This window comes from Vulpes vulpes, chromosome 2 (genome assembly GCF_048418805.1).
Source record: "Vulpes vulpes isolate BD-2025 chromosome 2, VulVul3, whole genome shotgun sequence".
NCBI lineage: Eukaryota > Metazoa > Chordata > Mammalia > Carnivora > Canidae > Vulpes > Vulpes vulpes.
In genome coordinates this window covers 98,366,229-98,391,560 of record NC_132781.1, presented here as the reverse complement: position 1 = coordinate 98,391,560, position 25,332 = coordinate 98,366,229, and the positions used below count along the sequence as shown (strand labels likewise).

The 25,332-nt window shown below is 37.9% G+C and overlaps 1 protein-coding gene and 1 pseudogene across 28 annotated transcripts in view; both read right to left on the bottom strand.

The window, feature by feature from the left end:
- MLLT10 (MLLT10 histone lysine methyltransferase DOT1L cofactor) overlaps positions 1-25,332 on the bottom strand; it is a 249,580-nt gene that overhangs the window by 126,488 nt on the left and 97,760 nt on the right. For 27 of the 28 annotated variants that reach the window (XM_072749337.1, XM_072749338.1, XM_072749339.1 and 24 more), the window contains one exon: positions 22,285-22,394. The exons of the other annotated variant lie outside the window; for it this stretch is intronic. In XM_072749337.1, coding sequence (XP_072605438.1) covers positions 22,285-22,394 — 110 coding nt within the window. The remainder of the gene's footprint in view (positions 1-22,284; positions 22,395-25,332) is intronic. 28 annotated transcript variants of the gene reach the window in all.
- LOC112931155 (NADH dehydrogenase [ubiquinone] 1 alpha subcomplex subunit 5 pseudogene) lies at positions 4,951-5,296 on the bottom strand (annotated as a pseudogene).

Genomic DNA, 25,332 nt, shown 5'->3' with positions numbered 1-25,332 from the left:
CTTAGAAAACAAAAAGAATCTCTAAATCACACACATACTAAATGAAAAAGGGTGAAAATCTAACCTAAAAGGGCTTAAGCACAATCTCTGACTGAATCATTAAGTGGTTTATGTTGACCTACAGACAATCCTAAAAGTCAGGCCTGTCTGTTTTTAAGGAAGTCATGTTAGCAGTGCCACCTGAAATTATACGCTGTTGGGAAAAGAGAGATGAGAAAATTAGCCCAGCCAAGTCATTAAGTAGATAAATGACCAAACAATAGGACCCACGAAAAGAAGGAAAGATCATTTTCTAGAGTGGCTATATTATCTAAAATATTCAGTTTCAACCAAAAAATGTAAGACATGCAAGGAAACAGGGCAGTGTGACCTATATACAAGGAAAAAAAAGTAGACATTAGAAACTACCTTTGAGGAGGGGCCCAGATGTTGGACTTAAAAGACAAAGACTTTAACAAAGTAGAAATTTTAAAGTTTAAATTCACTAGAGGGGTTAAACAGTAGATTTGAGATGGCAATAGGAATCAAGAAACTTAAAAACAGATCAATAAAGGGGCACCTGGCTGACTCAGTTGGGAGAGCATGTGACTACTGATCTCAGGATCATGAGTTCAAGCCCCACACTGGGTATAAAGATTACTTAAAAATAAATAAACTTTGGGACACCTGGGTGGCTCAGTCGGTTGAGGTCCAACTTGATTTCAGCTCAGCTCATGAGACTGAGCCCCACATTAGTCTCTGTGCTGGGTGTGGAGTCTGCTTAAGATTCTCTCCCCCCCACACCTCTTCACCCCTTCCATCCCTAAAAAAAAAAAATAAACTTAAAAAAATAGATCAATAAAGATTAGGCAGTATAAAGAAGAGACATCTTGAGGTTACACTACCTAAAATACAATTTTCAAAAAATGTAGGACACCAACCTATGTATGAGAAAACCAGGAGAGGAAAGAAAGGGACAGAAATTGTATCTAAAGAAATAATGGCTGAAGACTTCCCAAATTTGATGAAAAACAATAATCTACAAACCTAAAAAGTTTGATAAACACTAAGAGACCCACACTCAAAATGATGAAAGCCAAACAAAACAAAGTCTTGAAAGCAACACGAGGGGCACCTGGGTGGCAGAATCCATTGAATATCCAACTCTTGTAGTATACCTAGGTCGTTCAGTGGCTGAACACCTGCTTTTGGCTCAGAGCATGATCCTAGGGTCCTGGGATCGAATGCTGCATCAGGCTCCCCAAAGAGAGCCTGCTTCTCCCTGTGCCTATGTCTCTGCCTCTCTCTATACGTCTCTCATCAATAAATAAAATCTTTAAAAAATAAAATAAAAATAAATTAGAAAAGTAAACATTCCGACTCTTGCTTTCGAATCAGGTTGTGATCTCACAGTTGTGAGAGTGAGCCCCACAGGCTCTGTACTCAGTGGGGAGGCTGCATTAGACTCTAATTCTCCCCTCCTCTCTAAAATAAATAAATCTTAAAGAAAAGAAAGAGAAGAGAGAGAAGAGAAGAGAAGAGAAGAGAAGGAAAAGAAAAGAAAAGAAAAGAAAAGAAAAGAAAAGAAAAGAAAAGAAAAAAGAAAAGAAAGAAAAGAAAAGAAAGAAAAGAAAAGAAAAGAAAAGAAAGAAAAGAAAAGAAAAGAAAAGAAAAGAAAAGAAAAGAAAAGAAAAGAAAAATGGCTCATCACAAACATAGAAACTACAATAAAATTAATACCTGAGGTCTCAACAGAAATAATGGAGAACAGAAGGCAGTAGAGGCATTTAAGATATTCAAAATGCTTAAAACACAAAACTATCAACCAAGAATCCTATATTCACCAAAGCTATGTTGCAGAAATAAAGATGCAATAAAGATGTTCCCAAACAAAAACTAAGATACTTTTGGAGCTCCTCGGTGGCTTAGTCAGTTAAGCAGCCTACTCACTGACTCTTGGTGTTGGTTCAGGTCATGATCTCAGGGTCATGAAATAGAGCTACACAGCATTCTCTGCATTCAGCACAGAGTCTGCTTGTCCCACTCTTTCCCCCTCTGCCTTTCTCCCTGCTTGCACTCTCTCTCTCTCTCTAAAATAATTTTTTTTTTTAAATCCTAGGGAAAAAAACCAAAACTAAGATACTTTGTTGCTCCAACCCCAACTAACAAGAAATACTAAAGGAAATTATTTGGGCTAAAATCAAGTGACATGAAAAAATAATTGCGACAGACACACATACACACACAAGAAGTTCCACAGTTTTATCTCAATAAAGCAAATCTTTAAAAAAAATGTAACAGGCCAATTAAAAATCACATGTAAAATATCTCTGACAAAGGGAATTATACAGGAAATTTTAGTAAAAGACAGAATGATTGGATATTTCTTTCTCATTCTTCTCTCCATTTAAAAGGCAATAGCACTGGGGCAACTGGGTGGCTCAGGTCATGATCCCAGGGTCCTGGGATTGGGCCCCATATTGGGTGCTATGCTCAGCAGGGAAACTGCTTCTCCCTCTCCCTCTGCCCCTCCATCCTGCTCCTGCTCTTTAGATAGACAGATAGATAAATAGCAATAGCATAAAACAATGTCCATAAGTTGTATTGCTGCAACTATAACATGCAGAAATGTAATATTTTTGACAATGAAAACACAATGAAAGAGGATATGAATAAAGCTATATTGGGACTTAGGCAGTAACACCAGATGGTAACTTGAAGCCATAGGAAGAAACGAAGAGAAACACAAATGGTAACTACGACTACCTGCACACACACAAACAAGCTGTGTAAATATATTTGTGGTTTCCTCCTCTTAGCTTTAGAAGACTTAAGATTAAATAGAGCAATAATTTTTACAATATATTGTTGAGTTTATTATATATATATATATAGAGAGAGAGAGAGAGAGACATAATGTATTCAATAATAACAGCATGAAAAGGGAGAAGGGGATGGAGACATTTGAGAATGAATTTCCTAACTTACTGAAGTTAAATAGATTCCAATAAGGTAAACATAAAGCCTAGAGCAACCACTAAGAAAATAACTGAGGGTGCCTGGGTGGCTCAGTTAGGCATCGACTCCTGATCTCAGCCTGGCTCATGATATTAGGTTGAGTTTGAGCCCTACTTCAGGCTCCCCACTCAGCAGAGAGTCGGCTTAGGATTTTCTCTTTCTATCTCCCTCTTCCCCTGCCCCTCCCCTCACTCACTGGAACTAAATAAAATCTTAAAAAAAGAAAAGGACCCAAGAGTATGATTTAAAAATGAAGGAATGAAAGGGTACACTAGAAAATATCCACTTGAGAAAGGGTACTCTAAGAGGAAAAGAGAGGTAACAAAGTAGTCATAAGACAATACAAACAAAAAGTAAATGTCAGGGGACACCTGGGTGGCTCAGTCAGTTAAGCGTCTTACTTCAGTTCACATCATGATCTCAGGGTCCTGGGATTGAGCCCCCCACCCCCCACCACAATGGGCACCCTGCTCAGTAAGAGTCTGCTTGTCCCTCTGACTCTCCCCCTGCTGTAACTCTCTCTCAAATAAATTAAAATTTTAAGAAGTAGAATAGCAGACATAAATCCAACCATATTAATAAACCATTTAATGTGAATATACTCCAATCAAAAGGCAGAAATTAATAAGCTAAACTAAAAAAAAAAAAAAAAGGTTCCATATAGTATCTACTGTTTTTGAAAGTAAAACTGAGGAGGAGCCTGGTGGCACAGTCAGTTAAGTGCCTGACTCTTTGTCCTGGCTTTGCTTTTGATCTCAGGGTCGTAAGATCAAACCCCACATCAGGCTCCATGCTCAGCATGGAGTCTGCTTGAGATTCTCTCTCCTTCTGCCCCTCCCACTTATGACCTCTAAAATAAATTATTTTATTTTATTTATTAAATTTTTATTTTATAAATTTATTAAAGATTTTATTTATTTACTCATGAGAGACAGAGAGAGGCAGAGATATAAGCAAAGGAAGAAGCAAACTCCATGCAGGGAGCCTGATGTGGGACTCAATCCAGGGACTCCAGGATCACACCCTGAGACCAAGGCAGGTGCTTAACTGCTGACCCACCCAGGCGTCCCAATAAATTTTTTTTAAAATCTTATTTAAGTACAAATAACTTAAAAATATAAGAAAAAGATATACCATGCAAATGGCAACCGTAGGATGGCTAGGTGGCTATCACTGTATCAGACAAAAACAGACTCTTGAAACAAAACATTATAAAAGAGGGGCACCTGGGTGGCATATTCAGTTAAGCATCCAACTCCCAATTTTGGCTCAGGTCATGAGTTTGATCTCTGCCTCAGGCTCAGCACTACACATAGAGCCTACTTAAGATTCTCTCTCTCCCTATCCCTCTGCCCTTCCTCACCTCCACTCATTATATCTCTCTTAAAAAAAAAAAAAATTTAAAGAGGAGTATAATAATAAAAAAGGTTAATACATCAGGAAGACAAAACAATTATAACTGTGTGTATATACATATATACATACTAAAAGAGAGACCAAAAGAACCCCAAGACATATCAAAGTAGAAATAATTTGATAATTTTTAAATGTGAGCTACTAGATCAAGGAGGAAAAAAATGTAAAGTAACTGAGGATTACTGAGGAAATGCTCCCAAACAACAAAAATCATATCTAAATAAAATGTTAAGTATGTGAATGAAGCTATACTCAAGAGGCAAATTCATAGCCTGAAAGTTTTCACTTAAGGAAAATAAAAGTTGTATTTTAACCTAATTTTTATTTTTTTAATATAACAGAATATTTAATTACACTAGTTTCTCATCAACACACTAGTGATTTAATAATGATTATACTGGGGAAGAATCCCTGGGTGGCTCAGCGGTTCAGCACCTGCTTTTGTGTGTCTCTGCCTCTCTCTCTCTCTCTCTCTCTCTCTCTCTCTGTCTATCATGAATAAATAAAATCCTTAAAAAATAAAAATAAAAAAAATGATTATACTGGCCATTTCCATTGGTTGGCAGGAGGTTCTTCCACTAAAGGCTTCCATGGTTTTCATTACATCATTTTTCTTGCCAGACTTAGTTCATTTTCAACCTGAAGAATCACCTCTTCAAGTTGGCCACCCTGAAGTTGATCTAATTTCTTATCATCTGATTCTATTTTAACCATACTCAGTTTCTTATTTGTAATCTGTTTTGTATACTTTCTATATGCTGCATTTTTAGGAATTTGCTCAAGAACATCAAGACTCTTTGTGTACAATATTCTTAGCCTCTCGTGGATTCTCACATACAGCCAATCCCACAAAGTCGGTGGTTTTCTTCAACAAGCCCACCATGAAAGTGCTGATAGGCTGGGGAAACATAGCCCTCTTAACCTAATTTTTTAATTAAACAAACAGGGCTCATATCAAAAGGATTTAGGGACCAAATTTCAACTCCACCTAAGAAGCAGTTGAAAACATCATTCCAAACCTAACAAGCCACTTAAACCACAAAAACATAGCTCTTCTTATACCTGAAAGGTGCAGTAGTGAGGCAACCAAGTAGCCTGAAATCCAAAGAGAGACCCACTCTTTCCACAACTCCCTAAGCACCACAAGGTGTTCAGACTATCCATCAATGGTAGAGAGCAAGGAGAAAGATATGCAGATAAGAAGAAATCAGTCAAAATTTTAACACACTGCTAAAGTTGATTGTGGGTTAGTTTGACAATGTAGAACCACTGGAGCCATGACAGAGAGTTTTTACCCACTCTTACCCACTCATAGACTCTACTATTCCATGAACTTTTATAGGATGCTCATGGGGAAGACTGACAAAAGGAGACAAAAGCATCCAAAATAATCTCCCTTGGTGGTGCAGGCATGTAGAAGCAAATCAGTTACTACTGATGGTAAGATATGAAATCCCACCTCTTGTCCAGACACCCTTTCAGAGCCTTAAGCATTCAGGGGACTGGCAGGAAACTCTGTCACCTCCAAGGCATGGTTAAAGACCCATCATGATTAGGAAGACAAAGGGAAAAAATCTTTACGGGTAGGCAAGGGACAGGAAAAATTCCCTAACCCAAATTCCCACAATACTATTAGAGTTTTTCCAGTGCTGGAGGGGAGCCAAGAAGCGCTCTTCCTTACAAGTCTTTCCGAAGAGACAAATATAAGTCTGACACTGGTGAGGAGGGAAGGAATGGTGAAACTCTAAGGCCCAGATATACAGGGCCTACTTAGCATGTCTGACAAAACATCAACTCTTAAATTCATAATTTAATCTAGATACTATAATCCCAAAAGTTCCAAATCTCATCTTCTGCATCATCTAAATCAGATATGGGTGACTCTGGTTGGTCCTGCGGCAAAATTCCTTCCCATCTATACCCTATGAAATAGGGAAATGTTATCTGCCTCCAAGATACAGCGGTAGGATTAGTATAGAAAGTCCCGTTTCAAAGGAAGAAGTTAGAAGAAAAAAGGGGTTTACTGAACAAAAAGTAGGTCTGTAACTCAATAGGACATACTTCATTAGGTTCTAAGACCAAGAATAATTCTCTGTAGCTTGATGTTCTATCTTCTGAGCCCATTGGGGTAGCTTTGTCCCTTGGTCTTCCCCTAATAATACCTTATGTTTAGGTTGAGGGCTAGAGTATTAGATATTTTACTTCCACAATATTTGTGTTCTGCCCCTAGCTTTTAGCCATATCTGTTCACCAGTGCCAATGTGGCTCACTGCTCTCCATGCTCTTCACTTTACCACACTTTTTTCCCCCCGCAAGTCCCAAGTTTATTCTGCTTACTGTATGACAGGCCAGTATGTCAAGACATGCTCTTGGGGTAGGAAAGGGTCCTTATTCTGAAAGCCAGCCCATCAAAGAGGTGGCAGATTACTGTCCGAAAAAAACCATCTCCGCAAGCATGGGATTTGAGCTTTTTCTGTTAGGAAGGGGGTAGGGGGAGGGGTTGGAGACAAAAGGTGGCTGATGTCTGTAGACATCAAGGAAGGTTGAGTAACTTCTTTGTTCTTGATCAGTTGGTCTTTGCGTACAGGATCATGTTGTGCCTGTAAATCTTAAATAAAGCACAGTCATTTGTATACATATTTCGTTATCTCCTTGGGTGAGGCAGAGTTGAAGTAAAAAGCAGTTTTTGCAAATCTTAGCTATAATATGCCTACAGGCAGGGCTAGTCAGAAGTTTCTAAGTTTAGGTTACAACAGAAAGGGACAAAGAAGCAATAGGGAGTCAGATATTGATACGGGAATGGATTAAGACTTCGAGAGATGCTGGGATGAAATAAAAGTATTTTGCACGTAGTAAGAACACGAATGGTGGGGGGGGGGGGGGCGCGTAATAGATTACTATGTGTTGGACTGTGTCCCTCAAGAAAACTATGTAAAGTCCTAATAACCCCCAGTCACTCAGAACGTGGCCTTATTTGAGAAAAGGATCACTGCAGATGTGATTAGTTAAGGTCACAGTGAGGTAGAGAAGGCCTCTAATTCAATAGGCCTGGTCCTTCCAAGAAGATGGCCACTTGAGGACACAGAGACAAAAGAAAAGGAAGAACACTGGGGTGAAAAAGCAGAGACCAGGGTGAGAAATCCATAAGCAACAGAATGCCAAAGATTGCCAGCCACCACCAGAGGCTGGGAGAGAAGCCTTGAACAGATTCTCCCTCACGATCCTCAGAAGGAACCAATGCCAATACCTAAATTTCAGACTTTTACAGCTTCTCTAACTGGGAAAGAATAAAGCTCTTTAGGTAAAAATTCCAATGAAATGTTCATGTGAAGAAAATCCAAGAGAAATGCGGTGACACAAAAAGTATTCAACACCTTCAAAAAAGTACAATTTATAAAGAAAGCATCAAACTTATCTTTATACTCTATCATAAAGATCTATATGCACCCAATGACATAGAGCACACCAATCCATTAGCTTACTTTAAACCTGACTTTTTTGCAGCTAAGATGCCTCCCCTTGTTACCTCATCCTTGTGGAGAAGAAAGGTACCTGGCTTATCTCCTTAAAACAATAAATAAATAAAAATTCCCTGTGTTAACTGGGAATTTGGGTGGTCACAGTTTCAGAGCAGGCCAATGCTTTGAACTTTCAAAGAGAAAAACTTAGACCTATAATAGATTTTCTTTAAAAAATAGCAAACTACATTCTACAACTTTGTACCTTGAAAAAAATAGTAACCTGATCAAACTCAGAATTTGTTGCTAAGTGCTCTACTTCAACTTGACATTATTTCATGGTTTTCTATTACCTGGTGCTGCTGAACATTAGTTGGATAATGAAGTTTCATTACTCCAATTTCAGACCCAAACCATATCCTTATCATTTTTCTTATATCTGGCATCTCTGATCATCTTATTAGTCCTTTTAATTACAAATATAGACATTTTATTTATATAACCCTGTAAAATAAAACTTCAAATTTTCTTTGGAAATTTGGAAAATTTAACTTCCCCGTCCCCATCCCCTCTCTCCAAACCTGCATGTTCTATTTGTAACCTTGCCATTTCCCTTTCTGACTAGTTAATAAATTTTGACTTACATTCAATATAATTTGCTAAGAGAAAAAAAAAATTGACAGAACAGAAAACCTAATCCAGTAGTATGGAAGATAACGGTGAAGAAAGCTCCAAGCTACAGGATTAATGAAAGCAGGGACCTAGCCTGCTTTCCATTGTTGTGGAAAAGCTCACTCTTTCAACATATCCAGATATACAGTTCAACCATTATTTTCTTCATGAAAAAAGAATGGACCATGTGTGGAGTCTTGCACAAAATACATTCACTTCTGACAATCCTTACATGTTTAATTTCAACATTGATTTTTAGTGCTACAGATATAACCATTATGGCAAACAGATTTTCCCTCTTAAAAGAAGTAATAATAATTGTCTTTGACAATGAACAACGTCATTTTCATCTTTCACGTGACTTGGAAAACTCCAAGAGAAGTTTTATCATTTTGCCTTTATGTCTCACTACAGCATGCAGAAAATATCAGATTTTAGCCACCTGTGGAGAAAGAGCCAGAGTAAGGGTTATAGCTATTACTGTGTCAATTTTCTGGACCTTGCTGAAATATTTTGTGAATGTGATGTACAACTACTTTAGTCCCATGTACCTGCTCTGTGTTCTATGTGTATAGATTTGTGTAATATAAAGAATAATTTCTGCATTAGAAAAGTAAGAGTAACACTATAATTTGGTGCGTAAAATACACAGTTGACCCTTGAACAACATGGTTAGAAGCTTTGATCCCCATGCAGTTGAAAATCCAAGTGTAGGGGCACGAGGGTGACTCAGTCAGTTAACTGGCTGACTCTTGATTTCCACAGGTCATGAGGTCAGGGTCATGAGATCTAGCCCTGCATGTGGCTCCATGCTCAGCCAGGCGTCTGCTTCTCTCCCTCTCTTTCTGCCACTCCCCTGCTCACAAGTGCACATGCGTGCTCTCTCTTTCTCTCTCTCAAATGAACAAAAAAATCTTTTTTTTTTTTAAATCTTTAAAAAAGAAAAAGAACACAGGTATAACTTTTGACTCCTCAAAAACTTTACTAATAGCCTCCTGTTAATAGCTTAACACATATTTTGCATTTTATATGTATTATATGCAGTATTCTTATAATTACATAAGCTATACAAAAAATATTATTTAAAAATATTGTAAGGGGGAAAAAAATAATGTAAGAGGGACACCTGGGTAGCTCGGCAGTTGAGTGTCTGCCTTTGGCTCAGGGCGTGATCCCGGATCTGGGCATCAAGTCCCGCATCAGGTTCCATGCGAGAAGCCTGCTTCTCCCTCTGCCTATGTCTCCACCTCTCTCTCTCTCTCTCTGTCTCTCACAAATAAATAAAATCTTTAAAAAATATTGTAAGAGAAAATACAATAAGGTACTGTACTGACTAGAAAAATCTGCATGTAAGTGGACCTGCACAGTTCATACCTCTGATATTCAAAGAGTGACTGTAATCCTATATAACCTAATTACTTTATAAAGATTCAATTTTTTAATCACCCTGTATATTGCCACCCCCCCAAAAAAACTATAAAGTTTAACTGTGTCTGCAAATATTTTCTCATTCTCATGTTACCAAAATGAAAAAGACAAAGTAAAAAAGTACCTTTGGTACATTCAAACAAAAAACTCATGATCATTAATTAAAGAGCTCTTAACTTTAGAAAACCTAACTATTTAAAAGAGAAATGGGGGAATGCCTGGGTGGGTCAGCAGTTGAGCATCTGCCTTCAGCTTAGGGCGTGATCCTGGAGTCCCTGGAGAGTCCCGGGAGTCCCTGGAGTCCCACATCAGCTCCCTGCATGGAGCCTGCTTCTCTCTCTGCCTATGTCTCTGCCTCTCTCTCTGTGTGTGTCTCTCATGAGTAAATAAAATCTTTAAAAAAAGAAATAAAAGAGAAATGAGCAAAAAACAGACACAAAAAGAATTATCATTCTGATAACCCAACAAGAAATCATATAAAATTAAAATAACTGGACATAATTTATTATTAAATTAACAAATATTAAAAATGATTTTTTAAAAAACAGGATGCCTGGGTGGCTCAGTCCCTAAAGCCTCCAACTCGTGATTTTGGATCAGGTCATGATCTCATATCAGTCCTGGGATTGAGACCCACCTCAGGCTCCACACTCAGTGAAGAGTCTACTTAAAGATTCTCTCCCACTCCTGCATGCATGTTCGCGCTCTTTCTTTCTTTCTTTCTTTCTTTTTTTCTCTCTTTCTGTCTCTCTCAAATCATGAATCTTTATGAAAATGCCATTTATATTACACCATTACCTATATTGTTTTTTTTTTAATATTTTATTTATTTATTCATGAGAGGCACAGACAGAGAGAGAGAGGCAGAGACACAGGTAGAGGGAGAAGCAGGCTCCATGCAGGGAGCCCGATGTGGGACTCGATCCCGGGTCTCCAGGATCATGCCCTGGACCGAAGGCAAGCACCACACCGCTGAGCCACCCAGGGATCCCCCTATCTATATTGGTTTTTAATCATTTTTTAAGAAATTAACAGCTATATAAATTTGGAAAGTAATCAGGCAATCTTATCAGAACTTTAGAAACAGGTATAGTCAGTCTATAACACAGTAATTCTAACTCTAGAGTTCTAGTCAAAAGAAATGATCCATGGGGATATATAGGTGGCTCCACAGTTGAGCACCTGCCTTCGGTTCAGGGCGTGTTCCCAGGATCCGGAATTCAGTCCCACATTGGGCTCCCTGCGGGGAGCCTGCTTCTCCCTCTGTCTGTGTCTCTGCCTCTCTCTCTCTCTCTCTCATGAATAAATAAATAAAATCTTTAAAGCTTAAAAAATTTTAAAAAAATAAAAGAGGAGGAAAGAAATAACATGAAGGAGAAGAGGGAAATTATACTGCCATTCTTCACAGTCCTCAGTAAACCCTACTTACTTAATAAAATTCCCTCTGAGCTTTAGAGTTGAGAGAAAGAAGGCAATCAGAAGTAAAGTTGAATATAGAAGCACTAAATAGACAGAAAATAAACATGAAGAAAAATAATTTACTATTCCCTGAGAAAAAGAGAAACACCACCAAACAAAACACATGTGTACATGTATGTACTGGCGGGTAGAGGAGGGATGCAAATACAACAGAGAAAAGGTGAACAGGGCAAGGGAGAATCAGCTGAGGTACAAAAAAGCACAGAAAGATTTTTCTACCGATACAGGTACAAGACTGTTTTCATTTGCCAAATGACTCAACTGTGCAGAAAAGAAAAAAAGAACTAAGTGTTCATTTGAGTAACTAGGATAAAATGCCAAGCAAAACAAACATATATTAGATATATATTTTAAAGCAAATATTCAATGCTGCAGCAGAAATTTGAATTTTATCTTGGGGCCTTATCATCATACTGCTAATATACACTGGCAACAGGTTGTAAACACAAGATTTGTTTCACAAACAAGGTAGTTAAGTATCATCAACAATTGCCAAGAATTTAAAGCTAGTATCTTTGTTCTAAGAAATGAGTCAATTAACTTGATGACTCTATATATATACTCAATTTCAAGTGTTCATGATGTGTCTTTTTTTTTTTTAAGATTTTATTCATTTATCTGAAAGAGTAAGAGCGAGCACGTGCGCACAAGCCGAGGAAGAGGCAGAGGAGAGGGCGAAGTAGACTGCCCACTGAGCAGGGAATTCGATGTGGGGCTGCATCCCAGGACCCCTGGGATCATGACCTGAGCCAAAAGTGCACGCCCAACTGAATGAGCCACCTAAGCACCCCCATACTTCTCTTCTTGAAGCTATAAAGCCATTCTGATTTTTCTTCCTCCCTCATCTTATGTCATACTAAAGTGATCCCAATGCCTGGTCAATTGAACCTCTTATTTATTACCTAAATATCTGTGCCTTCATTCCTAATACAACTCTCCTACTCAAGACCCTCATTATTACCTCTGGAACACTGCAAAAGCCTAAATAGTGTCTAAGTAACTACTCTCGTCTCTTCTATCTTCCCTCTCCCAACTCTCCTTTCACTATACTTTAGAATGGTAAAACTGAGGAGTACCTGGGTGGCTTAGTCAGTTCAGTGTCCAACTCTTAATTTCAGCTCAGGTCATGATCTAAGGTTTGTGAGATCAGACGCAGTGGCACTGCTCTTAGCAGGGAGTCAGCTTGAAGATTCTCTCCCTATGCACCCCCCCCCCCACACACACACACACACACTCTCTCAAATAAATAAATCTTTAAAAAAAAAAAAAGGTAGACCTGAGCACATGCCTTCCAAGTAAATATAAAAACTCTTCAGTATAAATAAAATTCAAACTCCTTACCATGATACATGAGGCCCTTGAAAACCTGGTCCATGACAACCTCTCTCAGCATTCTAACATCACATTCAAACGTAGCAATATTGCCCCTCCCCCTCACCACTACCCCCTCCCTCTATCTCTCCCTCTCACCCTCTTTTTTCCTATTTCAAAGCTTTTGATCCTTCAGTCTGTAAAATTAATAGCTACTAGTGTGCTCCTCTTTCCTCTCCTCATACCCAGCACCTAGAGGTTTTTCACTCTTCAAAATTCAGAGAAGCCACAACCTTTTCTAAGATACCTTGCTTCTCTTCAGCCCTGTACACACAAACAGCCCAAAGTACGTTATACTACATTAAGTAAACATTCTCTGTATTCTAGAATCCTTGTACATACTGCACTACCTAACAATCAATAATTTGTACAGATCTATCTACCACTTAGGATCTTTATGTATTCCTCATGCTTCCAATAATGCCTGATATATAATAGGACATGCCATACATAAACGTTGGCCAGATGAACAGTAGATATATGAAACCTAGCTTTTTTTTTTTTTTTTTAAGATTTTATGTATTTATTCATGAGAGACAGAGAGAGAGAGAGGCAGAGACACAGGCAAAGGGAGAAGCAGGCTCCATGCAAGGAGCCCGACGTGGAACTCGATCCCGGGTCTCCAGGATCAGGCCCCAGGCTGAAAGCGGTGCTAAACCGCTGAGCCACTGGGGCTGCCCCGAAATCTAGCTTTTTAAATGGCACTAATGAGAAATTCCAAAATCAGAATATTTAGTACTTTCAAACTTCTCCACTCAGATGCTAATATATTATTGATAAACACTTCTAATAGCTACCCTACACTAGTACCTTCAGAAAAAAATTGAAGGGAAGTTGGGCTAGCAATTTCTAAGTATTCCTCTACCTTGAAGCCTTTACAGTTAAATGACACCAAAACACTTCTTCCTTCATTGCTATGAACAAATACTCTTCAAAGCATATATACAGAATACATACATCATCTACCAACTACTCTCTGAAAATTGTAGCTTTCTAAAATAAATGCTTCCTGGGGAGTCTGGCTGACTCAGTTGGTGGATCATGTGACTCTTGATCCAAGGGTTGCAAGTTCAAGCTGCATGTTGGGTGCAGAGATTACTTAAAAATAAAATCTTTAAAAATAAAAATAATTAAATGCTTCCTTGACTCTGAAGAATACAAGTCTCCATCACCAAAAACTTCAAAATACAATCTTTTTGTTGCCCCAGTCTTCACAATTCTTAAAAATTATTAAACAGGAACTAAAGGGGTGCCTGGGTGGCACATCCAACTCAGTTTTGGCTCTCATCATGCATGATCTCAGGGTCCTGAGACATAGCCCCATAGTTCCACAGTCAACTCAGAGTCTGCTTGAGACTCTTTCCCTTTCCCTCTCCTTCTCCCCCTCCCACCCCAGGCTTGCACATTCTCTCTTTCTTTCTCTCTCTCAAACAAAATCTTTTTTAAAAAAGTAACTTAAAAAAAAAAAGGTAATTTAAAGGTAATATATGCTGCTCATTATATTTATTAACAAAATGTACATGTGAAATGAATTGATTGATATGAGAGGTCAAAAAATAAAAACAAGGGATCCCTGGGTGGTGCAGCAGTTTGGCGCCTGCCTTTGGCCCAGGGCGCGATCCTGGAGACCCGGGATCGAATCCCACGTCAGGCTCCCGGTGCATGGAGCCTGCTTCTCCCTCCGCCTGTGTCTCTGCCTCTCTCTCTCTCTCTCTCTCTCTCTCTGTGACTATCATAAATAAATTAAAAAAAATAAAAATAAAAATAAAAAAAAATAAAAACAAGAATCCAGTTACAAATGGTACAAAAACTGGCTATTATAGGGCAGTCCGGGTGGCTCAGCAGTTTACTGCTGCCTTCAGTCCAGGGTGTGATCCTGGAGACCCAGGATCGAGTCCCACGTCAGGCTCCCTGCATGGAGCCTGCTTCTCCCTCTGCCTGTGTTTCTGCGTCTCTCTCTCTCTCCCTGTCTCTCATGAATAAATAAAATCTTTAAAAAAAAAAAACAACTGGCTATTATATATTTAGTGACATGTAGAAAACTTCACAACATAGTAAGTCAACACAGTGAGTTTTCTGCAATTTAGATATACTACACAGATATTCTAGAAAATTTGTCTCCTATCACTCACAAAATTTCCTTCTTTCCCCGCCCCCCCTAAATTCCACTATGTGCCAGCCACACAGGATTATTTATTTTTCTATGAACTGGCTACCACCTTCCCTTTGTAGTTACTACACTAGTTTATGTTACTTTCTCTGTCTGGAATTATTATTTGATCCTTTTTCCACAGGTCAAATTCTTAGTTATTCCACAAAGTCCTTATAATCTCTTTGTATGCTTTATTCAATTCCTTAGGCAAAAGTAATCCCTCCTTTCATTATGTTCCATAACACTCCATTCAGATTTTTTATTATTACAGGTATCCCCCATTTTTCAAAAGTTCGTGTAATGCAACTTCAATTTTACAAGACTTAAATTTATATCTATTTTTGTTAACTGAAAAAAATGCAAAAAGGATTTTCACTTTTATGAAAAAAGGCAAAAAGTGAAAGTGGTGTTCAACCTTTGCTTTGCATTGACCCATTATAGAGGCAGCATGCACCCAGAGCAGCAAGAATAGCACCGCCCAACTCCCTCCTGAGAAACTACATTGAGCACCTCAGCATAAAGCCTCCAGAGATCTGAACTATGTCTGTGAACATTTGTGCTTTGTCTGGGCTTATTTTGTGCATTTGGTAGTTTGGTGAGTCCTAAGGTATCAGAAAAGCCTAAGAAAGGTTATTTTTTCAGTCTGGGAACGCTCAAAACTTTTTCCATATAAATTAATGGTAACTGCTTCCTCAAAGTTATACCAATTTCAGCTTATGAAAGGTTTCACAGGAATGCTTTGATAGTTACAGAAATGTATACTTATATATTATTACTATTTTCATACATTATAATTATATATTTACTTGCAATCTTTCTAATTGAGACTGTCATTTGGGAAAAAAAATCTTGCATTTTATGCATCTTTGAATTCCCAGCATCTAGCACAATGTTTAAAACAAAGGAGGTCCATAGTAAAAGCCCAATATGTTAATAAACCTCTTCAGTACTCTTTACTACCATCTATTAAAAAAATGATGTCTTCCAAAACTCAACAATCCATCTTCCAATTGTTCCTATCATTTCAGAATTACATGCCTCCTATTAGCTACCCTGAATAATCATGAACAGAATATTATTAAGCTTTTAAGGTTAACTATCAAATGAACAGCCATAAAAATCCAAGAAAGAGAAGACAGTTGACCCATGAGTCATGAACACCATGAACACCATGAGTTTGAACTGTGCAGGCCTGCCTACCTACATGTAGAAAACAGTACAGTACTGTAAATATATTATCTCTAATGACTTTTTAATAATATTTTCTTTTCTCTAGCTTACTTTACTATAAGAAAACAATATATAACACACATATAAAATATGTGCTTATCAACTTTATTTTTTGGTAAGGCGTCTGGTTAACAGTAGGCTCCTGGGAGTTAAGTTTTGGGGGAGTAGGGATGCCTGGATGGCTCAGCAGCTAGCATCTGCCTTTGGCTCAGGGAGTGATCCCAGAGTTCCAGGATCCAGTCCCACATTGGGTTCCCTGCATGTGTGTGTCTCTGCCTCTCTCTCTCTGTGTCTCTCATGAATAAATACATAAAATCTTTAAAAAACAAAAACAAAGTATTTTAAAAAAAAAAGTTGGGGGGAGTCAAAAGTTATACATGGATTTTTAACTATGCAATCTCACACTGTTCAAGGGTCAACTATATAGCACCTTCATATAAGAAAAACTATACAAAGAACTACACCATGTCTCTAGAAGTGAAGATTCCATGTTTATAATCAATCATTTCTTAAAATAATATTTCATTATAATATTAATATTACCAAAACTGTATTCTGTTAGTTCTAATGTTATTCTGGAAAAACACATAACAATATTTATTCTACCATGTACTACGATAAGATGTACATAAAGCCATAATACTTCAGAATAGGTACTAAGGTAAGAATAGACAGACACAACAATGAAACAGAAAAATGTCAACAGCCAAGAATCTGGGATGCCTGGGTGTCTCAGTGGCTGAGCATCTGCCTTGGCTCAGGTAGTGATCCCAGGGTTCTGGGATCGAGTTCCACATCAGGCTCCCCATGGGGAGTCTACTTCTCCCTCTGCCTAGGTCTCTGCCTCTTTGTGTCTCTCATTAATACATAAGTAAAATCTTTAAAAAAATGAAAAGAAAGAACAGCAAGAATTTAATAGCAATCCAAACAGTATTTCATTTCCCTTTTTTTTTTTTAAAGTAATCTCTACACCCAACATGGTGCTCAAACTCACAACCCTGAGATCAAGAGTGGCATGGTCTTCAAATCACTATGTAAAACATAGATTAGTGAACACTGTTGAAAAAGTTGACTATGTGGGAGGGGAAAAGACACATATCTCACCATATTATAAAATGAACTCTAAATAGATAAAAGATTTTTAGCAAAGTAATCCATTCTTCCGTCTTCCCTTACTCCTGGACTACATTAGTCTTAAAGCCATAAGGATGGATCCAAGCATGGTAGCATCTATGGTGGGGAAGTCCAACACCGGTGTCAAAGCCCCAGCAGAGCTGGCTCCCATGAGGGTGCTGAGGGTAGGAGTGGAGTTAGTGCGAAAACCCAAGCAAGCGAGGAGACCAACCATTTGAAAGAGGATAGAGGGAGTAGTGACTGAAGCTGAGTATCAAATCCCAAAAATGATGAAAAGGGCAGCCAATGCAGGGAAGCAGTAGCAACTCAGAGTAAAGTGTGGAATCCTAATCCAAGGTTAGGGTGATTGCTGCTTTAGGGGATGGCAGCAATCCATCTATTAATATAAGAGAGATTGATCAAATAAGTAAATATATTGAAGATAATAGGAGCCAGGTTCCTTACTGTTGGGATGAGAGTTATAAACATGAAAAGAAAAAATTTAAAGTAAACCATGCATTGTTGGGTTCAATTTGGAGAAATCACTAAGAGTTTATGGTTCTATCTCTCTACATATAAAAATACATAGATATGTATAATATATACTGAATCAGAAGTATCACTGTGACCTCACAGTCTTCAAATATATAGAGATAATCACTGAAAAAATATTGATGTGAATGTGTATACATCTCTGTATCTATATATAACACATCTATTTCCTAGCTATTCCCACTGAGATAGCATTGGGAGTAGCAATATCCCAGTAACAATAAGCACACTTAGTGCTGACTTTGGTTTCTCAAAGGAATCAAGACTCCTTGAAGGAATGGGTGATGATTCCAGGGCTAGTTCAGGAATGATCCAAGACGAGCTTAGAAACATGCTGTGTTGTACCAGAAGTAAAGAGCTCACAACAAATCAAAACACACAGAAGCCAGCTTGAAGGTGTCCCACTAGCCAAATGTCAGACAAAATGATCATCAAAATACATGACAGTAATGGAGAATGACCATGAAAATAAAACAGTAACACCTAAGTCCATATTAGTCTATGCTAATATAAATGGGACGAGGAAAAAGTTATTCCTTCAAGTGTAACGCCATCTGATGAATGTAAAAAAGTGATAGAAGCAGAAAACCATCACTTACTATCAATCACAGTAATGAACAAAGCCAAGAAACAAAAACAGATGCCAAAATTAGTAGGTAAAAAGCACAAGGAACAAGATATTTACATACAAAGTACTTCTCCATAAAATGCTTCATTATTATAAAGGGAAAAAAGATTAACTTCCCAGTGAAGAAATCTTACAGATACCACCTTAACCAAGTGATCAAGGTAAATCACCAAGCAATGGGAAAAGCAGAAATTATGCACCACCTGATTGGATGGAATGAAAACACAGCATCATTTCTGTGATATTTCTGCCAAAATACAAGATCTAAATTTAATCATGAGAAAACTTCAAAAAAATCCAAATGGCAGAGCATTCTACAAAGACACAGGCAGAGGAAGAAGCAGGCTCCCTGCAAGCAGCCCCATTTGGAACTAGATCCCAGATCGTGGGATCAACACCCTGAACCATAGGCAGACACTCAACCGCTGAGCCACCCAGGCATCCCACTGTTTGAGATTAAAGGAGACTTACAAGACAAAGTATAATTTGTGATCTTTTTGTTATAAAAGGCATTACTTAAAAAAGGAGGGGGGGCATTACTAGGAAAATGGGGGAAATATGAGTGAAAAATAAGGAAATGATGAGGTCTGTGCATTAGACAGTAATAATGGATGAATGTTAATTTCCCCTTTTCACTGGCTGTATTTTGGTGATGCAGGAGAAAGTCCCTTCTTAAAGGAAATGCACATTAAGCATGCTGGGGGCACCTAGTTAAGTGTCTACCTTTGCCTCAGGTCATAATCGTGGGGTCCTGGGATTGAGTCCCACATCAGGCTCCCTATTCAGTGGAGAGTCTGCTTCTCCCTCTCCCTCTGCACCTCCCCCTCGCTCATGCTCACTCATTCTCTCAAATAAATAAATAAAACCTTTCTTAAATAAATAAAGCATTCTGGGATGTCAGTATATATTGATAAATGACCCTGAAAGGTTTACAAGAGGAAAAGCTCTTTGTACTATTAATGCAACCTTTATGCAAGTTTGAAATTACTTCTAAATTGAAAGGAAAAATAAGTACTTAAAAATATGAACCTGATGAACAATAAAGGAACTTAAAAGTATGAACTGGGAAGTACTAAAAAAAACTTCACTAGCACTGAGAAAAATTTTCTTTGCACGGCATCAAAAGCAAGAACAATAGAAAACAGTTGTGTAAATTATATAAAAATGTTAAACTTCCCAACTAGAAAAAAAGAACCTTAAAAAAAAAAAAAAAGAACCTTCTAGAATACCAACAACAATAAAAACCATGAAGACATAACGAAAGTTAAAAAGTGTTATTAAATTATGGACAAAAGCATACACAGCAAGTATACATGATAAAAGAAAAAAATCTCTAATATAAAAAAACACTTTGTAAGAAAAATTCTAAAAATACAGTAATAAAATGAACAAAGACCTATTTAGAAGTCAATTAACAGAGTAATGAGTAACCTTGTTTGTTTTTTTTTACCCGTAAAATAGAGACACCTTGGATAACTCAGTGGGTCAAGCATCTGCCTTCTTTTTTTTTTTTTTTTTTATAATTTTTATTTATTTATGATAGTCACAGAGAGAGAGGGAGAGTGAGAGAGGCAGAGACACAGGCAGAGGGAGAGGCAGGCTCCATGCACCAGGAGCCCGACATGGGATTCGATCCCGGCTCCCCAAGATCGCGCCCTGGGCCAAAGGCAGGCGCCAAACCGCTGCGCCACCCAGGGATCCCAAGCATCTGCCTTCAACTCATGTCATCATCTTGGGATCCTGAGATTGAGCCTCCCACAGAGCTCCCTGCTCAACAGGAAGTCTGCTTCTCCCTCTCCCTTTGACCCTCCCCCTGCTTGTGCACTTGTGCTCTTTCTCTCAAATAAATCTTTTAAAAATAAATAAAACTGTAAAATATTTAACCTAATATTTTCCCTAAAAAGAACAGTGAAGATTGTTTTAATGGTAATACACACTACACTTAACAGGATATAAGGTTATGAGCAACTTCACATAGTACTCCTGTAGTATAAATTAGAAACTGCATTCTCGAGGACAATTTCACACAATATATTTACTGAAGCTTCCAAAATATTCATACCCTTTTACACAGAGATTCTGTTGGTACGTACAAACCAAAGCCAAACGAGACCCTTCAACAGTAAGGATATCCTAATTAGTTTATCAAAACTAGTAACACTCTGAATTACATGCTAAGTATCCAATAAAAATAATGGTAAAAAACATAACTGATACAAAAAGATGTTCAAGGTTACTAAGTTTCAAAAACAGACAAAACGGTATAAGCAATATAATCCATTTTTTACACATATATATTAGGTGCAAAAATGCACACACAAAATAAAACAAAAAATATACACAAAAAAAATCCAAAAGACTCAGAAAAGAGAAGATTTAGGATAATTTCTGTCTTGCATTTTTCTATTTGTTTCCTATATTTTTAATTTTTAAAAATAAATATTCAATAATCTGCATTATAAAATACTTAACACAAAAATATTTGAAACTTTGGAATTGGTGACAGTGATACTTTCTCCCTACAGATGAAATAAATCAACAGGTATCTTCTATTAAATGGCAACACTATATTTAAAGACACAATGGATAAAAGAAAGGTCATCCAATCATGCAAAAGAGAATGAAGCAATAATAAACATTACTAATCAAGAAAAAGATACAGGGTGAAAAAAAAGCAAAGAAAACATTAAGTTTTTAAGAAAAAGCTAACAAAAATCCTACTCTAGGAGTAGAAAATAATTAGGGAAAGGAAAAGGAGCAAGTAATATTCTATAACTGGATTAATTTTTAAGAAAGGATGATATAATAAATATTATACTAAATAATGATTAATTCAAATTTAATAGAATCTTTGAAAGAACATAAAAAGCCAGTAATTCTTTTTAAAAAAAATTTATTTATTCATGAGAGAGAGAGAGGGCACAGAGACACAGGCAGAGGGAGAAGCAGGCTCCATGCAAGGAGCCCGGCCTGGGACTCAATCCCGGGTCTCCAGGATCACACCCTGGGCCAAAGGCAGTGTTAAACCGCTGAGCCACACTGGAGCTGCCCTCTTTTTTTTTTTTTTTTTTTAAAGATTTACTTATTTACTCATGACAGACAGAGAGAGAGAGAGAGGCAGAGACACAGGCAGAGGGAGAAGCAGGCTCCCCGCAGGGAGCCCAATGTGGCACTCGATCCCGGATTCCAGGATCATGCCCTGAGCCGAAGACAGAGACACTCAACCACTGAGCCACCCAGGTGTCCCAAAACCAATAATTCTTAAAGGACAAAGCTATGAGGAATGAAATGTCATTTAAATGTCAAAATACGGGGCACCTGGGTAGCTCAGTCAGTTAAGTATCCGCCTTCACCTAGAGTCATGATCCCACAGTGCTGGGATTGAGCCCCGGGTCAGGCTCCTTGCTCAGTGGGGAGTCTGCTTTTCCCTCTCCCACCCCTGGCTCATGCTCTCTTTCTTGCTCTCTCAAATAAACAAAAATTTTTAAAAATTAAAAAAATAAACATTAAAATACTAAATATCTAGGTTAACATAAAAGGTAATACAGTTTTGTTTTGTACTCCTATGACTTTATAACTTTTATGTTTTAATGACTTTTAATAACCATAGTTTACCACTTAGTAATTATAATGTTTTCGAATCTCTCTAGAATCTGATGGAGGCATATAATTTAAAATTTTTAATGAAGGCCTAAAATATAACAAAATACAAAAAAATCTTTTACATTTCCCAGTTTTAGAAGAAAAAAAATTATATTCAAACATCAATAAAATAATATCCATTGTACCTTATTGTAACGATCATGTGGAACAGATTGTAAAACGATTGGTTCCATTGTAGAAACATTGGCAAACTGTACCTCTGGAATATACAGGGCACAAACCACATGAGCCCAACCTAAAAATAAATAAAAGTAATGTCATTTTCCAGTTTTTAATAAACATTTTCAAAGATAAATAAAATCATTAACTTCCTAAAGAGATCTTTAAATTCCTATGGAAGCAAATGAACAATATAACATAAATGCTCATTACTGACTGAACAAACCACTCCTGATAAAGCACTCAATCATTTCTCTGCATAGTAACACAGATAAAACATTTTTAAAATTCAAACGCACTTACACTTCTTATGAGACCACACTAAATAATTCAAATCAATATTATTTCTGAAAACCACTTTAAAAATAAGATAAAACAAGGCACGCATGGGTGGCTCAGTCACTTGAGCATCTGACTATTGATCTGCGCTCAGGTCATGATCAGGGTCATGGAATGGAGCCCTGCATCAGGTTCCATGCTGGGCATGCAGCTTGCTTGGATTCTCTCTCCCTCTCCCTCGGCCCCAGGCCCTCTCTCAAAAAAAAAAGGGGGGGGGGGGGTAAAATAAAAATTTTATTATTTTAATCTTAAATGTCAATATTAAAATTTTTTAACTTTTGGGGCAGCCCCAGTGGCTCAGTGGTTTAGTACCAACTTTGGCCCAGGGCGTGATCCTGGAGACCTAGGATCAAGTCCCATGTCGGGCTCCCTGTGTGGAGCCTACTTCTCCCTCTGCCTGTGTCTCTGCCTCTCTTTCTCTCTGTCTCTCATGATAAAATAAATAAAATCTTAAAAAAAAAAAAGTTTAAGTTTTGTTAATGTTGACACTTAATTTTTTTAAGGTTTTATTTATTTATTCATGAGAGACACAGAGGGGCAGAATCATAAGCAGAGGGAGAAGCAGGCTCTATGCAGGGAGCCTTGTGCAGGACTCGATCCCATGACCCTGGGATCATGACCTGAGCCAAGGTGGATGCTCAACCACTGAGCCACCCAGGTACCCCAATGTTGACACTTTAAATACTAATACTAACATTATTTTACCATTTCAATATTATTTTTAAAAATATTTTAACAATTTATTTAACAATTGATATTAAATATTGTTTATTTTTTAAAATGTGACTGAAGGTATCAAAAAGCTATGATAATGAGTTACTAAGCCAAAACTGGAAAAGATGAAAGTCCAGGGAAGTGAGTACAGCTTTTGGCCACTTCTGCCACTCATGGGACATTTGCCTATTTCAGAGAATGCAGGTAAAAAGGGTGAAGGGTGGTTTTGACGAACTCAGAAGGCCAAAAGACAGGGATCTAGGTCCTAGACAAGTGAGGGAGAAGGGAAACTAGTAAGCCCCTACCCCCCTTCCAGCTGAGAAATTGAAGGGCTGCAAGCCAGAACAATAAACTAAAAGTACATAGAGACCGGACCTGGGCTTTAGATCATTTCAAACTCTGAAACTGGATTCACGTAATACTAGATTACAAGTGCCCACAGGCACCAGGTAGAAGCAATATACATCCTCTGTAGAGAAAACAATGTAATCTAAAAATAACTTCTAGGGATCCCTGGGTGGCTCAGCAGTTTGGCGCCTGCCTTTGGCCGGGAGCGCGATCCTGGAGTCCCGGGATCGAGTCCCGGGATCGAGCCCCGAGTCCCGCGTCGGGCTCCCAGCATGGAGCCTGCTTCTCCCTCTGTTTGTGTCTCTGTCTCTCTATCATAAATAAATAAATCTTTAAAAAATAAAATAAAATAAGATAAGATAAAATAAAAATAACTTCTACTACTAGCTCATTAACATTTTCAGCAGAATAAAAAGTACCAAACACAGGAGACAATACAACATAAATGAAAACCAGCAGAATCAAGAAAACCAAAACAGATCTATATTTTGGAGTTTCAGCCATAGACACATTAGAATGAGTATCCTTATTACATTCAGATACATACAACACAAAGTTGAAAATTTCTTCAAAGAACTGAAAATTATAATAACAAAATCCCCAGAAGTAAAAACAAAATCTGTTAAAAATCAATAAGCAGGGGGAAAAAAAAAAGAAAATCAATGGAGGGGAGGCTGCCTAGGCTCAGTCAGTGAAGTGTCTCACTCTTGATTTCAGCTCAGGTCATCATCTCAGGGTCATGAGATGTAGCCCTGCATCAGGCTCTGTGATGCGCATGGAGCCTGCTTAAAATTCTCTCACTCTCTCTCTCTGCACTCACACGCATGCATGCTCTCCCCCTCCCTTTAAAAAAAAAAAAAAAGAATCAATGGGTGGGATTTACAATGTTTAAACATGGATGAAAACAAAATTAGAGGGCAACAATAAAATTGGTCTGAAGAAAATATCCTAAGGCCAAGACACAGGGAGAAGAACTAAGGCCAAGCCCAGGACACTCCCAAAGTTCAGAAGATCTGATAAGACCAAGGTAGCTAAAACCAGCAGGACAAAGTACCAGAAATGAAAGTTCTTCACATAGAGAAGAAACACCCACAGAAAGAGATATACAGAGAACATGACCCGAATATTAAGGAAGAGAACATATGAATGAAGAAATTCCCTGAGGTTGGAAAAAGAACCATCCAAAAGAATTTAAGGAAAGAATGTCCAACAGACAAAAGAGCCAGGAACATAGCCTGGTCCAGCTAGTCAGACTGGAAAAACTCGACTCACAGGGCACTGGGTATTTGAATACTCAGAAAAATCTTGCCTCAGTAGTGAGGAATAATTACCCTTTGACCAAATACTGCTCTAGACCCATCTAATAAACCAGAAAGTAGAACTTGAAAGAATCTATTTCCAAGGAACTTAAATGTATTTCAGAACAAACCTGAATAAGATTTAAAGGAAAGCAAAAATATCCAGATTTATGTCAGCAAAAATAGTGGAGTAGGCAGCTCCAAGAGCACATTCCACTAAGGAAATATCAAAAAAATCAAGCAGGAACTGTCAGAACCAACATTGTTAGGACTCTGGACAAGAGAGTAAACCAGTCTGCAGCAACTAAGCGAACA